The 14,755-nt window shown below is 41.6% G+C and overlaps 1 protein-coding gene across 1 annotated transcript in view; it reads left to right on the top strand.

The window, feature by feature from the left end:
* Positions 1-13,851, top strand: part of hdac7a (histone deacetylase 7a) — a 55,755-nt gene extending 41,904 nt beyond the window's left edge. Inside the window, exons 15-26 of the mRNA XM_070839496.1 lie at positions 104-224; positions 634-683; positions 1,275-1,382; positions 2,414-2,469; positions 3,057-3,144; positions 3,306-3,425; positions 3,513-3,610; positions 8,904-9,022; positions 9,412-9,545; positions 10,165-10,246; positions 10,403-10,541; positions 10,682-13,851. Coding sequence (XP_070695597.1) covers positions 104-224; positions 634-683; positions 1,275-1,382; positions 2,414-2,469; positions 3,057-3,144; positions 3,306-3,425; positions 3,513-3,610; positions 8,904-9,022; positions 9,412-9,545; positions 10,165-10,246; positions 10,403-10,541; positions 10,682-10,724 — 1,158 coding nt within the window. The 3' untranslated portion in view covers positions 10,725-13,851. The remainder of the gene's footprint in view (positions 1-103; positions 225-633; positions 684-1,274; positions 1,383-2,413; positions 2,470-3,056; positions 3,145-3,305; positions 3,426-3,512; positions 3,611-8,903; positions 9,023-9,411; positions 9,546-10,164; positions 10,247-10,402; positions 10,542-10,681) is intronic.
* The last annotated feature ends 904 nt before the right edge of the window (positions 13,852-14,755 follow it).

The raw sequence follows: 14,755 nt of genomic DNA, 5'->3' as shown, positions 1-14,755 counted from the left end.
CTTATTTTTACTCTTTACATCTTTCTGTGGCCATATAGAGTTGAATTATAACAAGCGGACATGTGTATTGGGCATTTCAAATGAAAATGTTCTGTTCCTACAGAGTATCCGTGGTCGCAAAGCCACCCTGGAGGAGCTGCAGTCTGTCCACACGGAGCGCCATGTGCTGCTCTACGGCACCAACCCGCTCAACAGGCTCAAACTGGACAACCGCAAACTGGCCGGTATGTTTTTACCTCAGACTGATTCTGAATCTAAAAATTCATTCTTTGTTCTGAGCCAAATCATGGAATTATAAAACTCTTTGAAGTGATTTACAAGTGAAAATGAAAGACTTTGCAGAGTAAATACGATGAGGAACATCAATACCAAACAGTGTTCCAGATGTCCAGTTTTTGTCCCTTGGACTACGTTAATTAAGATAAAAGCAACTTACAAACAGGTGATGGTGGTGGATTACGTCATCACAAAAAGTTTTCTTATGCCGTGAATACTCTAAAGTCAGTGGATTATGTCAGGTCAGCATATGGCTTTTCGAAGAAAGAATTATGATGAAAAGAATAAGAAACTGAAATGCAGCTGAATGAATGAATGTATAAATATACAGTCATTTGTATGTTTCTGTTTCCTCAGGAATCCTCTCTCAAAGGATGTTTGTGATGTTACCATGTGGGGGAGTAGGGGTAAGAGAAAACACACACACTGCCAACTCTATTTCTGATCACACTGTAATTCTCCAAAGCTCTTAATGAAAGCTATACTGTGCAGCACAATCATTGCGTTGATGAAAGACGATATTGTTTCAAAGAAAAGCAACAAGAAAGAGAAAATTACAAGAAAGACAGGATAGGATATTAAAGAGGAAAAGAGAGTTGGCTCGGCCCAATGCTAACGTTTGCCTGACAGTCCGTGTCGGACCATGACAAGTCAGACTAATGAGAACAATATGTCCACGACCAGAGATAAAAGAAATGCCTCGGATTTCATTGTCCGAACCAGATGGACAGTAATGCCAGTTTGTGAACAAACAGAGGGGAGAAAAAACAGAATGGAAAGGAAAATTACCAGCAATATGGATCTGGTAGTGCAATGAGAGACTGAAAATGTTATTTTTACTCTTGAGTCAAAGCTGAACGTTTGGGTGTCCATGCCCTCGAGAAAGTCCTCAGTTTTCTTTTATGGCCTCAGAGGGATTTTAGATATGATCAGGCTTCATGCAAACAGGTGTTCTAAATATTTCCACGCTATTGCATTCTGTCTGTCTTCATTTGCAGGTCGATAATGACACCACCTGGAATGAGGCGCACACCTCCACGGCATCACGCATGGCAGCAGGCAGCGTTGTGGAGCTGGCCTTCAGAGTGGCCAAAGGTGAACTAAAGGTGAGAAACTAAAGCTCAGGTTAGACAAATTCAATTGCCCTCATACATGCCAACCCTGTGTTGGTTATATGCAAGTTTATCATGTCAGAAGGTGAGAAAAATAGTGTTTTTTTTTGTTAGAGACATACAAATAACAGTTCTAAGATTATACCCATGCCCACAGAGTCGCTGCTTTTCAGGCACTGGGTCATGGGCCAAAACAATTTTGGAAACTTTGAGTTCTTGTGAAGTAATTCTGGAGTTTGTATTCGCCGCTGACAGTGTTTTGTTCCTGCATGTCACCTACAAGAGTCGGAAAGACACATGAACTTAGAAGCGTGCCTCACCCTGCCTTAAGGAGCGACTAACCCACTTCAAAGATGAATGGGTTTCAGAAAAAGAGGTTTCCTGTCACATCATGGCCTACTTTTTCTTCCTTTTCCTCCCCACAATGATTAAAAGCCTGGGATAAAACATGAATTTGTTCTTGTTTTTTTACTCTAGATGGTCAAATGTAAAAAATACAATTGGCAAAAAGTATTTATGACTGGTGGCTCCAATCCAGTTTTACCCTAAAATAAATAAATAAACAGAGGCAGACAGGCTGCGAATGAGAAACAATAAACACAACCCTAAGGTTCAGTCTATACTGAGCAGTGGTAGTACACTACCACACCACACTGCAGCAGGTTTTGAGCTATACATATCACAGGGAATGTATACTATATATACTAATTTAAAAGACCACATAATAAGTGTCTTGAATGGCCTCTATTGTCTTGACATTGCCAGAACTCGTGCATTTGATCTCGTGTGTCCATGAAATGGTTGACCTCATACTTTAAAGTTTACTTTCCGAGACGATAAAGATGAAGTTGACTCTAATTCCCTTCACTGTCTTTTAATAGTAGTGAAAAAATCTTACAAAAACAGTTCTGTACATTGTAAAAGCCCATAAAGTTGGAAAGTTGGAAGATTGTAGTTTGTAGCAGTACGCTTGAGGTTCATATCCAGTGGAAAACAGATTAATAGCGTCTTCTTCCTCTTCACAGAACGGCTTTGCTGTGGTCAGACCGCCAGGACATCACGCAGACCCCTCCAATCCAATGTAAGAGTGTGTGTGTGTGTGTGTGTGTGTGTGTGTGTGTGTGTGTGTGTGTGTGTGTGTGTGTGTGTGTGTGTGTGTGTGTGTGTGTGTGTGTGTGTGTGTGTGTGTGTGTGTGTGTGTGTGTGTGTGTGTGTGTGTGTGTGTGTGTGTGTGTGTGTGTGTGTGTGTGTGTGTGTGTGTGTGTGTGTGTGTGTGTCATTCACATGCTCTGCCTGACCACAGTGAGTTTTCATGTTCTTGCTGCAGTGTCAGCAGCTTCTCTGTGGAGGATATTTATGAAGCGATACAGAGAAGACAAAGGGACAAAATAAGGAAGATTAATACTATTTTGTGTGTGCTTGTTTTTCTTTTTTACTGATGCGTGGACTGCTCATCTTCTTCTCATTTATCCTGAGCACAGTCCCGTATCCTGCACAGCTACTGTACTGTTCACCATTTTGCATTTTTGACATATACAGTAGCAGGTGCTCTCACCAAGAACAGGCGGGTGCAACATTCATTATAATTGCTAAAAAGCTTTTTCTTCCCGGCTTTCTTCAGAACTGCCTTTAAAGCTCTGTTTCTCCCTCTCTGTGTGTCTCTATCAGGGGTTTCTGTTACTTCAATTCCGTGGCCATTGCCGCCAAGCAGCTCCAACACAAGCTCAGCGTCAGCAAGATCCTCATTGTTGACTGGGTAAGACTTGTGCTAAGGTTGGTTAATTCTGGCCTCATGCTGGTGTTTTCACTAGTGATTGTGTTTATAGATGGAACTCGCTGTGACTCCCAATAGTGAATCTATCTCCTGTGGTATTGCTTTGTACGCTACTAATATGCCTTCCCTCATCCTGTTGCTAGGATGTTCACCATGGTAACGGCACCCAGGAAGTGTTCTACAGCGACCCCAGTGTTCTCTACATCTCGCTTCATCGCTATGACGACGGAAACTTCTTCCCTGGCAGTGGGTCGCCAGCTGAGGTGGGTGACGTCCATTGTAGCCCGTTGTAATATACATAATATTAGAGCCTGACACGTAATAAATGAATTTGTATTTCTGGGGTTAAGGTTGGTTCTGGAGCAGGTGAGGGCTTCAATGTGAATGTGGCGTGGACAGGAGGACTGGACCCACCCATGGGAGACGCCGAGTACCTCGCTGCCTTCAGGTAGAACCAACCGCTGTTCTGTTTAAACACTCGAACCCAAGCTTAGAAAACAAGAGGAGAGATACACATGGGTGAAATGTTAAAGGAGAAACCAAAAATGAGTTGTTTCTGCCGCGAGCCGCTTCAGTCCTCCCTGGCATGGACTACACTGCGGGGATGAACACCATCCCACACCATAGGTGTTCAGATGGGCTGAGATGTGGTTACTGTCAAAGATATAGATTAATAACATTGTTTTCATGCTCATAAAAACATTCAGTGAATGTTTTTCAGTGAACCTTTCATTAAGATATTGGATTTTAACTGTGTCTCCATCCTCTAACTTCTAATTTCTCCTTCTGTTATCTATTTGTATTTTGTGGAGCTCCTATGTTTTACATAAGCGTAGACACACTATCTACAGACTGTTGTTGTGCACTACTGGCCCTCTGATTCTGTACATAAAAGAAAAAGCTTTTTAAACTTCTTTTGGGACGTCTCATCTGAGTTTCTGAAGTTGGTACATGACGGAAACATTCTGGGTTGCATTTGTGACAGAAAGTTACATTTTTAAATTTTTTATTATGCTGCAAATGTTTTTTTTTCTTACTGCAGCACGTTTTCATACAGGATGGAGCACAGAAAATATTCAAAGTATAAAGAAAGTAAGCCAAAATAGATCATTCTGTGAGAGCAGGACGTTTATCTGACTTTCGTCTCTGTCCTGGATGTTAAATCTTGTAGATCAGACAAGAGTCCGTTCACCGTCCCAGTGGTTTTCCCACCACCTGTGTTCCAGTTTTTATTGATCAGGATAAAGATATTCAGTGGAGCTGTAATCCGACAATTTCTCTCATTTCCTTTAAAGTGAGCCACAACAAACGCACTAATGCTGAGCCTCTGATCAGCTTAACATTGCCTCTGACGTACTTCTTGCGTAATTAATAATCCTTGTCATTTGGACAGCATGTGTCTGGCGCGCCCTGTTTCCAATAACTTCAGATGTTTTACAGTAAATGGTCTCCAGGTCTTGTGTTTGACAGATTGCGGACCGTTACTTCCTGCTTGTGGGTTGGATAATTGTCATCGGTGGGTGTTTGGCACCAATAAAGTTTCAGTAGTGTGGGCTATTTAGTTGTCTGGTGCATCCAACCCCAAGGAAACCGTGACAACCGCACGGTTACTGGAAAAGGGGCACAGTGGCAGTCGCAATCATAAAGGGGGGGGGGGGGGGGAAACTGTGGGCTTACACACAAGCATGCATATGTTTATATACAGTATGTGAGTACAAACACGCAGGTTGATAATGCACTCACACACACACGCACACACCCCCCCAAAGAATGAAATGACAAACTAGACGGGCACCTTCAGCGATGATGTGCATCAGCGCTGTGTGCCCCCAATAATACACAAGGTCACTTACAATGAAGTTTTCTTGAACAAAACACAGATTCCCTGCAAGCTCAGGGACTCCCTCTTTGTAGCCTGACCCTGACCTCTGACCTTTCTATGGAACATAGTGTCAGAAAGACAGAGTTTCCTAGAATAATTCAAAGCAGGGGGGGTTGTCCACCCAGTGTGTTTGAGGAGGAACAGTTCACCTCTACTGCAAGTGACATGTCTAAATGAACTTGCAACCCGAGAACGGGTGGTTAGATTAACGTAGAGCTTAGTCAAAACATTTAGTATTCAGGAGAACTTGAACTTGAGTCTTGGAGACCAAAGCTCAAAAGGTATTTTATATTTATATTGATCTATTGACAGAGATTTCTCCTATTGGCTGGAGAAAAGTTAACTTGCAGATACTGAATTTAGATTTCATCTTTTTCATAATGGCGCCCCCCTTACCTTTTGAAGCAGCTTTGGCCTGTGTAGCATTTGATGTTTGCAGATCCATCTGCTCATAATTTTAGATTCAAATTTGCCCCTCCCTGTTTGTTACTTAACATGAGAACAGAGCAGTGAGTGCAGTGAGCGAGGTAATGCTGGCTTCAGTGTGAGACCTCCCTAAAGTTTTGGATGTTGTGGAGTTCCTGTGTTCTCCAAGGAGAGTGCTCGAAGAGTGAGGTTTGTACCCTCCAGAGCTTCACAAACATCAGGATAAAATACAGAAAAATATTTTTTCAACTTTAAAACACGAGAGGTTTTGTATTTAATGACAAAATTGCCTTGAACTAGTTTCAGATCTAAGGAAAGTTCAATGGGAACGACAAAAACTGATTCAAAGTATCTTTTTTTTTTTATATAATGCCAAGCGTATGGCCTGGTATTCAGATCTGGAGCTAATAGAAGTTCTATGTAATTCTCTGTTTGTTTCAATCCGCCTGGAGCCCCAGATGGTGAGAGATGACCACATCAAAACCTCACAGACAAGTCTCTGCTCAGTTATACTAAAGAATGCTAATTTTAAAATGTGAGCTGAGTTGGGATCACAGACTCCAGGTGAAACTTGGACTGTATGCTGCAGAAACTGACATTTCTACCGATACGGTAAAACAGGAAAACACCATCTGAACTAGACAAATCAGTATTTTTGCGTCACTTTATGCCTTTTATTAGCCAGTATACAATGAGACATGTGACATGGCTAGCGTCTTAGCCACCCAGGGCACCTAAGTAATATCAATTAGCCCCAAAACGCATGCATTAGAATGTCTAAGCTCTAAGGAGACGAGGGGTAACCCTAATTTAACATTCACTAAGTGAAAGCATCCTTCTTTTTCCTGCCTGTGTGTCACATACAGAGCAAAGGTGCAGAATAAGTAAATAACCGCACTGCATTTATTGTGAAGGAATAGCTGGTAATATTTTTAGCTGTTTTAATTTTTCTTTCTTTTGGGAATTAATAACTGTGGTCCTACAAGCTAATTATTATGATCAGCCTGTAGGTCCACATAATCGATTTTTTTTTTTTAATTTTTTTTAGGCCCTAATGGGGAGGCATTTTGCCTTAACGACTGAAAAGGAGCATTTTTCCTTTCATGGAGTCAAAATCTAAAAGCCCCTCACCTCCCACCCATCGCCTTCATTAATAAAGTTTGCAAACGTTGAGTGGTCTGTGGAAAACAAAATGAGACGAAGTGTATGAGCCATTTAATGGAATACATTTTATGGGTTAAAGTTTGCGAGTGCCTCAACTTCAGAGGGGGAGCTTTGTTGCATTTTCACCTTATCCTTCACCCTCACCCCCCTTCTTTTCCATCACCCCAACCCTCACCACCACCACCACCACCCCCAGACACACACACACACACACACACACGCACACACACACATGCACACACACCCATTCTCCCTCTTCCTCTCCTCCTTTGATTGATCTTTAATAAGCGTCCCCTCCCCCTCCCTCCTTCTCTCCATCTTTCCATTAGTTTGTCTGTAGTTACTCTCTCTGGGGGGAGCCTGGCAGCTTTAATGGGTCTACAGGGGAGGTGGGGTTGGGTTTTGTGGTTAGGCGTGTGTATGTGTGGGGATGAGTGAAGAATGTGTGCATGCTCTGCTTCACATCCACGTGACTAACATGAAGTTCTGCTTTATGGACTTAAATTATTTACTGAATCATAATTTAATATACAACCAACAGGATGACACAGGAACATTATTTCCACCCCAAGTGTTTGTGTGTGTGTGTGAACATTCAACTATGTGTCATGTATGCATTTTGTGTTGTGTTTTAATGTGTATATACTCATGCAGGAATGTGTTTGTGAGTTTTGTCTCTGTGTGTCCTCATTTTTGTGTATGAGCTCATGTTGTCCATCTGCACGCAGTCATGACAGCAGTATGTGTTTGGATATGTACGTGCGTGCATGAATATGTGTGTGCATGTGTACGTAGGGGAGGGAGGGAGGGAGGGAGGGAGGTCTCCAAAGTCCCCAGGCAGAATAATGAAGCTAAATGGATCCCAGATGGACTGTTTTTCCTCTTTTCTCTGTGTTGTCAATGACGTGAGGAGAGTGACAAGCCCCTAATGGGAAACAGACTCACACACTCCGGCTTTGAACTCCACCGACTTCGTCGAGCCGCAGAGTTGAGCCCCCCTCCGCCTTGGGACAGCACAGCTCTCTTCCTCACAACAATAGCATTAAGGAAATCTTCATCTGTTTGAAGTCCACAAACACCACCGAGAAGCCATAAGAGCTGACAAAACAATATGACTTTGTCAAGCAGACTTGTCTTACTCAAGGCTGCGCAGCTTCTCCTGCAGAGACACAATAGTCCTTTGTCTGCTCTGCTTGAGCTGCCGAGTCTGGGACCAGCCAAACCTTGGTTCCACTTGTCATGTTAATGACCTTTTGTTGATTTCATCATAAATACGTGTTAATGCCAGTTTGATTTGAAAAGGGCCACCTTTCTCTGACTGTAGGGACGGTCGTCATGAGCAGACGGATTAAGTAAATCCAAGTTAAAGACTGTCAGTGACTTACTAAGATTTGAATCAACAGAGATCTGAAGTGCTCATGTTAAGTCAAGATGTGGCTCTCTTAATCAGTGCACGTCCTCTTTATCTCTTCAATTCAAGTGCATCTTGCAGTGCCAACAGTGGTTCAACTTTGCTGTTTTTAACACATTGTGAACTCTTCTCAGTCATGTCTCAGGTGAGATGTCAGCACAGCATCGTTAGCAATACCTTTGTCAGTGTTACAGCAGTAAGTGTTGCTTTTTTGACAGTTGCTCCAAGTTGGCAAGAGTTTGTGCACTTTTATAGCTTTTAAGCAGTCGCACAGAACTATATGTCAAACCTCTTTGTAGTGTGGACAGGTAGAATCACTGGAATAGCTCTGATTTTTTAAAACCTCCAGATTTCACAAGTTGTCACTGAAACTTGTGCAAGAACGCTCCCTTCCTGCGAGTAAACAACCATACTCTGTGTTACTCTACTGTTGCTTTTTATGTGACTGGAAAGGAAAAGCCCAGTTTCCTCTCCTTCTATTCTTTCAGTCGAGCTGTATAATTAAGGCTCAAATGTCAGGGGAAAAAAACTACAATACACATGTAATTTAAAAACACAAGTGCTTCTGACCCCTTTAATGTGTTGTCATAAAAAGGTGGGTGCACGTTACAAACCCCGAAATGACACAGAAATTCAGTAGAACAGATATTACAGGTGAAAACGCAGCACACTTTTCACTGGCAACAATGGTGAATGGGAAGAATAAAGTTACTCACTGGGGTTATACTTTAAAGTGCGTTGTGTAATATATGACTTGTATCAACCTCTATTGGTAACCAGCAGGAACTGCAACAGCACAGACCTCTGTTACCGGTGCCCTGAAGTAACGGTGGCCTGTGTGCTTGTGTGTCCCCACAGGTCTGTGGTGATGCCCATCGCCCAGGAGTTCTCTCCAGACGTCGTCCTGGTGTCCGCCGGGTTTGACGCCGCCGAGGGCAACCCTGCTCCTCTGGGAGGGTACAAGGTCTCCGCCAAATGTAAGCACGGTTCTCCACCACACACTGCACGGTCTGCCCTCCAGCCTTTACCTCAAGGTCCCGTGTTTAGCAAGGGATGCCAATAAGAACTTTTCTCTGTGGTGCTGTGGGTATTTGGAGATATTAATAGATTATCACAGCTCCTGTCAACCATGGACCAAAGAGCATGAGTTGTGCCTTCTACTGTACATCGCTGCATCACTGATGTAGCCATAATCATAGTAATTAGTAGTTGGTATGTTTCTGTGGGTGGATCCACAAGGTAAAAATATAAAAGAAAATTCATAGAAAATTGGAAATTATAGCAAAACTCATTTGGTAAGTTTTGCAGTAAATGGTCTCATGAGTGTGTGTGTGTGTGTGTGTGTGTGTGTGTGTGTGTGTCACAGGTTTCAGCTTCTTGACCCGCCAGCTGATGTCTCTAGCTGGAGGTCGTCTGGTTTTGGCCCTTGAGGGAGGTCATGACCTTACAGCCATCTGTGACGCTTCTGAAGCCTGTGTCAGTGCGCTCCTGGGCATACAGGTAAAGCATGCTGGGTAATGGAGTTCTTCTTTAAATGTCTGCTTTAAGGATATCTGTTTAACTAGCAGATGATGGATACATCTATAGTCAGTGTTGAGCTGCTTTCCAGGGTTGGCGGGATTTGAATATGCGAACTATCCAGGAGTTGGGCAGAAAAGTCAGGAAGATGTATATATTGTAATATTATGTAATATTTTTGTTTTTAGTCTCCTTCATTTGGCCTTTACTTCAGAGTGTGCATGGAATATTTACCCCTTTTTATGCTTTTCCAAGCTTAAGTTAAGAAATTGATGAAACCTTTGGTTCATGGCACACTTAATTATATAACACATAGTATATTGTAATACTAGCTACTGTAGAAAATGTGCATTTTCACATTCATGTATATATTCAGCAAGTATCTGTAAGTTATTGACAGAAATTTAACAATTGCATTAAAAGTATGTCTTGTTGTTTTGCTAAAGGTGTAAATTTGATCCTGACAACATTTTAATGCAGAATACTATTTCTATTCTATACTATTCCTCTTTATCTGCTTTTAACCAAGTATTAAACCACTGAAAAGAGACCAGAATGAAGGTTATTGGATTGTCTTCTTATCTGCCTTCCTGATCCATAGGACCCACTGTCAGAGGAAGTCTTGCTCCAGAAGCCCTGCACGAACGCGGTCCGCTCCCTGCAGACTGTCATACAGATACAAAGTGAGCAGCAGTTATTCAACACAACTTTCAACTGGTCTTTTATTTTGTTATTTTGACCTTTTTTATTTAGTTTAGCATGAAATCCTACTGGCATCAGAGCAGCCTTCACATCAGTCAGTGTGGCGTATGATAACCTGTATCTGTGTGGGTGTTCAGGTCAGTACTGGCAGAGTGTGAAGGCTTACAGTGGATCAGTGGGTCTGTCCTACCTGGCTGCTCAGAGAAGAGACTGTGAGGAAACAGATGCCGTCAACGCATTGGCCTCACTCTCAGTGGGAGTCCTTACCAACAAGAGGTACAACACACACACACACACACACACACACCCTTACACATACAAACACACGTTATCAAGCAAAGACAAATATCACGCTTCATGTTGGCACTAACTCTCCCAGCTCGCCACTCATGTCTGTCTTTTGCCCTTTCGTCCAGCCTCCCTGACGAGCCAATGGAGCATGACAGTGACTCCTTGTAGAAAAAGCTGACCAATCACCTCACCGGACTCACTTTCAGGATGTGGGCCCCTCCTGTAGCCTCGGCGCTCCTGTGCCGTCACATGACCATGAAGGGGACGTGTTTGCAAAGCCGCTGAGCCCCACCCATCTGCCTTATTCACACACATGCACATCCACCAACACACAATGCTGAACCTCTACAGAGCTACCGCATGACCACCTCAATGCTGGTAACCACTCAGCTGACACCAGCAGCACTACCTGCAACTGGGAAACCTTCTGAAACCTCACCAAAGAGCAATACAAGACAATTTTTACAGACTTTTCATGTCTCCTGACTGACATTGGACATTGTGTGTGCTCAGATGTCCAGTACCGCAGCTCTGTGACCATAAACCTTATAAGAACAGACAGAAATCAGATGAGTTCTGATCCTCCTTGAAGCACTATACACCAGCAGCTGTTTTGTTGCCTTAACCTTGCCTTAACACAAGGACCAACATCAGGTTTCAGAAGGAGACTTTGGATTATAAATTCCTTTCCCTTCAAACATTTTGCTTCCCACATCAGAGCTGAAGCAAATGCAGACCAAACAGGATACCAAATGGCTGACGCAGAGTGAACCTATGAGATCAGGTGCAAGCATTTACTCATACGCCTGAAAAATATCAACAAGAAAAAGTGGCCATACCATAAAAAAATATGGAAAAAAGACAGAGATTGTCTGTTTTAATGATGTCATAACAAGCAATTTAACCACTAAAAGAAGACAACAAAGAAGAGGGGGATTGAAAGAGAGAAAATGAAGACACAAAAATGGACAACTGTGGTTCTGTAGAAACAAAGAAGGGGCAAATGCCCTTGTTGTTTTATTGCACTGTTCATTCCATAATGTGAACCATAAGAAATTCCAAAGCTCTGGGAAAAAAACAACTCCTCTCTGTAGGTGATTTAGTAGTTTTTTTTCTTTTTTTTTTTGAAGATTTGGATGAAATTGTGTATTTTTCCCACTCTTCATCTTAGATGTCTTATGAAATATCTGACTAAGGACACGTATTGGCCGAAATACTGTAGTGTTGTATTTCCTATGAAGTTGATCTGAAAGTAGGCAAAACTCAAAGAGCAGGATTATTTTTCACTGCTGTTCAGTGTCTTAGACGCAAACACACCTACATACAAAAACACACACATGTACAAAAACAAAATGACAAAATGTCGATGTACCACTAGTATTGAATACTGTATATTATTGTTTATATATGAGACTAAAGGAGCGGTCATTCCACCGAGGCACCACTGAGGACCATTGTATTGTTCTATAGTAGCAATAATGTTAATGCACTTAATGGACATCACCCAAAGAAAACTGCCTTAAAACAGCCTGCACTTGGCAATGGGACTGTATGGAAGCGACACAAGGGACCAGTATGGATATGCTCTTAACAGTGACTCTACTTTTTAAAGACAACACGTGAACCTGTGGATTTAGGTGGACACCATATATGCACACTTTTGTACACCGTTTTGATGATGAACACAGTGATCAGGCTTGGTTTGAATGTTTTCTTCATCATCCAAAAAAATAGTTCCAGGCTTTATCACAGTCCGATTAAGAAAACTAATGTACTGTGTTTTGTTTGGAAGTGAACTTCTCTGACTCTTTGCGCAACTGTGCTCAGTAGCAGCTCTTCTTGTCGTGTTGCAGCCCAGATAAAGCAATGCTAAACGTGTCACTCTGTCCTCTGCGCTAATGTTTGAGGTAGAGGTCGAGTTGCTCATTTATTTGAAGAATTTCCTCTCTGCCCTCTGTCTGGCATGTAAAGGCTCTGCATTCCAAAAGTAAAAATAACAAGATCGTGTTTCTTAGTTTGGAGGTTATTGTGTAGCAAAATAAAGCTAGTGGAAGTCCATTTTTAGGCACTCTAGCTTGGACCTGACCTTAGACGTCTGATGACCAATGCCAATGTTTTTAGATTAGATGGCTGAGGCTGAATAATATAATTTGACAAATTTATTTTATGGTGTGAAAGCTCACAAAAAAAAAAAATATCACAAAAAAGCTGTCCAATGAAAGTGAGCCTAGTGAAATTCATTTTTGTATGGCTTTGTCTTTGTTTTTACATCCACAACTGGATTTAAAGCAGCACATTCTAATTTCCAACTTCATTTGGTGTTTATGTGTAAATGCAGCTTTTGTAAAACCTACATTGAAATGAGCACAATATGCATAGTAAGTTAATTTGACTGGCTGAAGGAAGTACTATCAGTTGAGCATGAAGGCAGGAAACTGTATGAGTGGTGAGTTTGCTTTAGTTTGACCCTGGGCAGCGTCTGCCCAACAGAGAGCCTCAGAGCTTTTATATTAAACGAAAGGACATCAGAAACCCAAAGTCCCACTGCTGTTGCGCTACTGCTCCATCCCAGTAGGAATTCTTGGGGAAAATGTTGGATTGGTGTTCTGCAATGGGTGTAACTGAAAAGCGTGTCATTCTTTTAGAGTTGTTCATAGTATTCTTAACAGCAAGTGACATCATTTGAATAATATGCTGTGTTTCTCATATACAGCATGCCCAGCAGGTGCATTTTCTATGAAGTAAATGTTGTCTGACGTATCAATGACTGTATGTGTGCGAGTGTGAGAGAGTGTTGGTGACTGCATGTGCACATAGGTAGACTTCTGCCGTGTGTCTTCCACATGCAAGTGTAAGTGTTTGTATGCATGCGTTTGTCCATCAAATACTGTAAATGACCTCCTGTATTATATTCCCAGTGGCTGTTTATTGTCTTATGTAGAGGCCAGTATTGCCTCAACTCTTAATTCCCTTTATTACTGATGTCATTTGTACCTGCTTAAAGAAAGACACTGTAAATAGAAACTCCAAGACCAAAATACACACGACACACACGTGCCTTGATGCATTCAGTAGTATGTGTATTGGTAACTCTTAACTAACTGGACTTACAGTAACTCTGTATCTATAAACATGACATTGAAATCTTTGTTTCATGCTATTCTTTATTATTTACCTATATGTGTTATTTTTCCTTCACATTTCCTACCATGTGTATGTATAGAAAGATTGTTTATTTTGTACTGTTATTTTTGCCTTTTCCTCTTGATTAAAAAAAAAATAATTTCCAGTATAAGCCCATTTCCTCTTGCCTTTTTGTCCAGACATTATCTTCACAATACCTTAATTCAATTTCCTGGTAAATGAATTTTAAAAAGGAAAAGCTTAATGGAGAAATATATATTTTTATGATGATCATGGCAGCAAATTATCATGCTAGCGCTTTCATTTTCAGAGAAAATATGAGTCCAGTTTGAGTGACGGTCACCATGTTGTCACCAGTTGCAAGCTAATTTTGCTAAAATCAATTCTAGCTGATTCAACAGTGTTTTGTTATGTGATGGTATTAGCTGTAATATGTTATTAGCTAGCCAATGCTCTTTTCCCCACCCATCTTAAAGCTGCAGTGATGCATATGGGAGTAACTATAATCGCCAGTGTTTGACTTTTACATTTTAGGGTCCTCACAAGAAACTTTAGGAGACACTTTTAAAACTAGTGTCTAAAAAAGCAAACAAACACAGATGCCTTACCTCGAATAGTTTGAGGCAGTTAAACACAAATGTGCTACATTCTCTAAATTTTCCATATCACGTGAAATTACTGTTCTGCAAGGACTTGGGTACATTTCTGTTTCAGTCTGTTCATACGTCTTAAAATCATGGGAATGCATGAGCACATTTCCCATCTGTTCCCACCTGACGTTAATGTGGCCCTGATCCCAGCTGTGATCATCGTTACTGGTCATCCTCCCTGAGCAGACACCTGCAGGAAACCTGGATCCACAGAACACACGAGTTTCTCAGGTCGGTGAACTGAAACTGTGCTTTGTCAATGAGAAGACATCATCTAACCTTGTGCAACTCATACAAGATGAAAGGCAGAGAGAATGATTGCACTCAAGCGATATTGTATGTGGCATATAAAGTTTCATTGAAACTTTGAGCCAAAACCATGTCATTTCCATTACAACTCCTCCT

This window comes from Pempheris klunzingeri, chromosome 11, assembly GCF_042242105.1.
Source record: "Pempheris klunzingeri isolate RE-2024b chromosome 11, fPemKlu1.hap1, whole genome shotgun sequence".
Taxonomy (NCBI): Eukaryota; Metazoa; Chordata; class Actinopteri; order Acropomatiformes; family Pempheridae; genus Pempheris; species Pempheris klunzingeri.
Note: the sequence above shows the minus strand (reverse complement) of the source record. Positions and strands in the feature narration are given on the sequence as shown.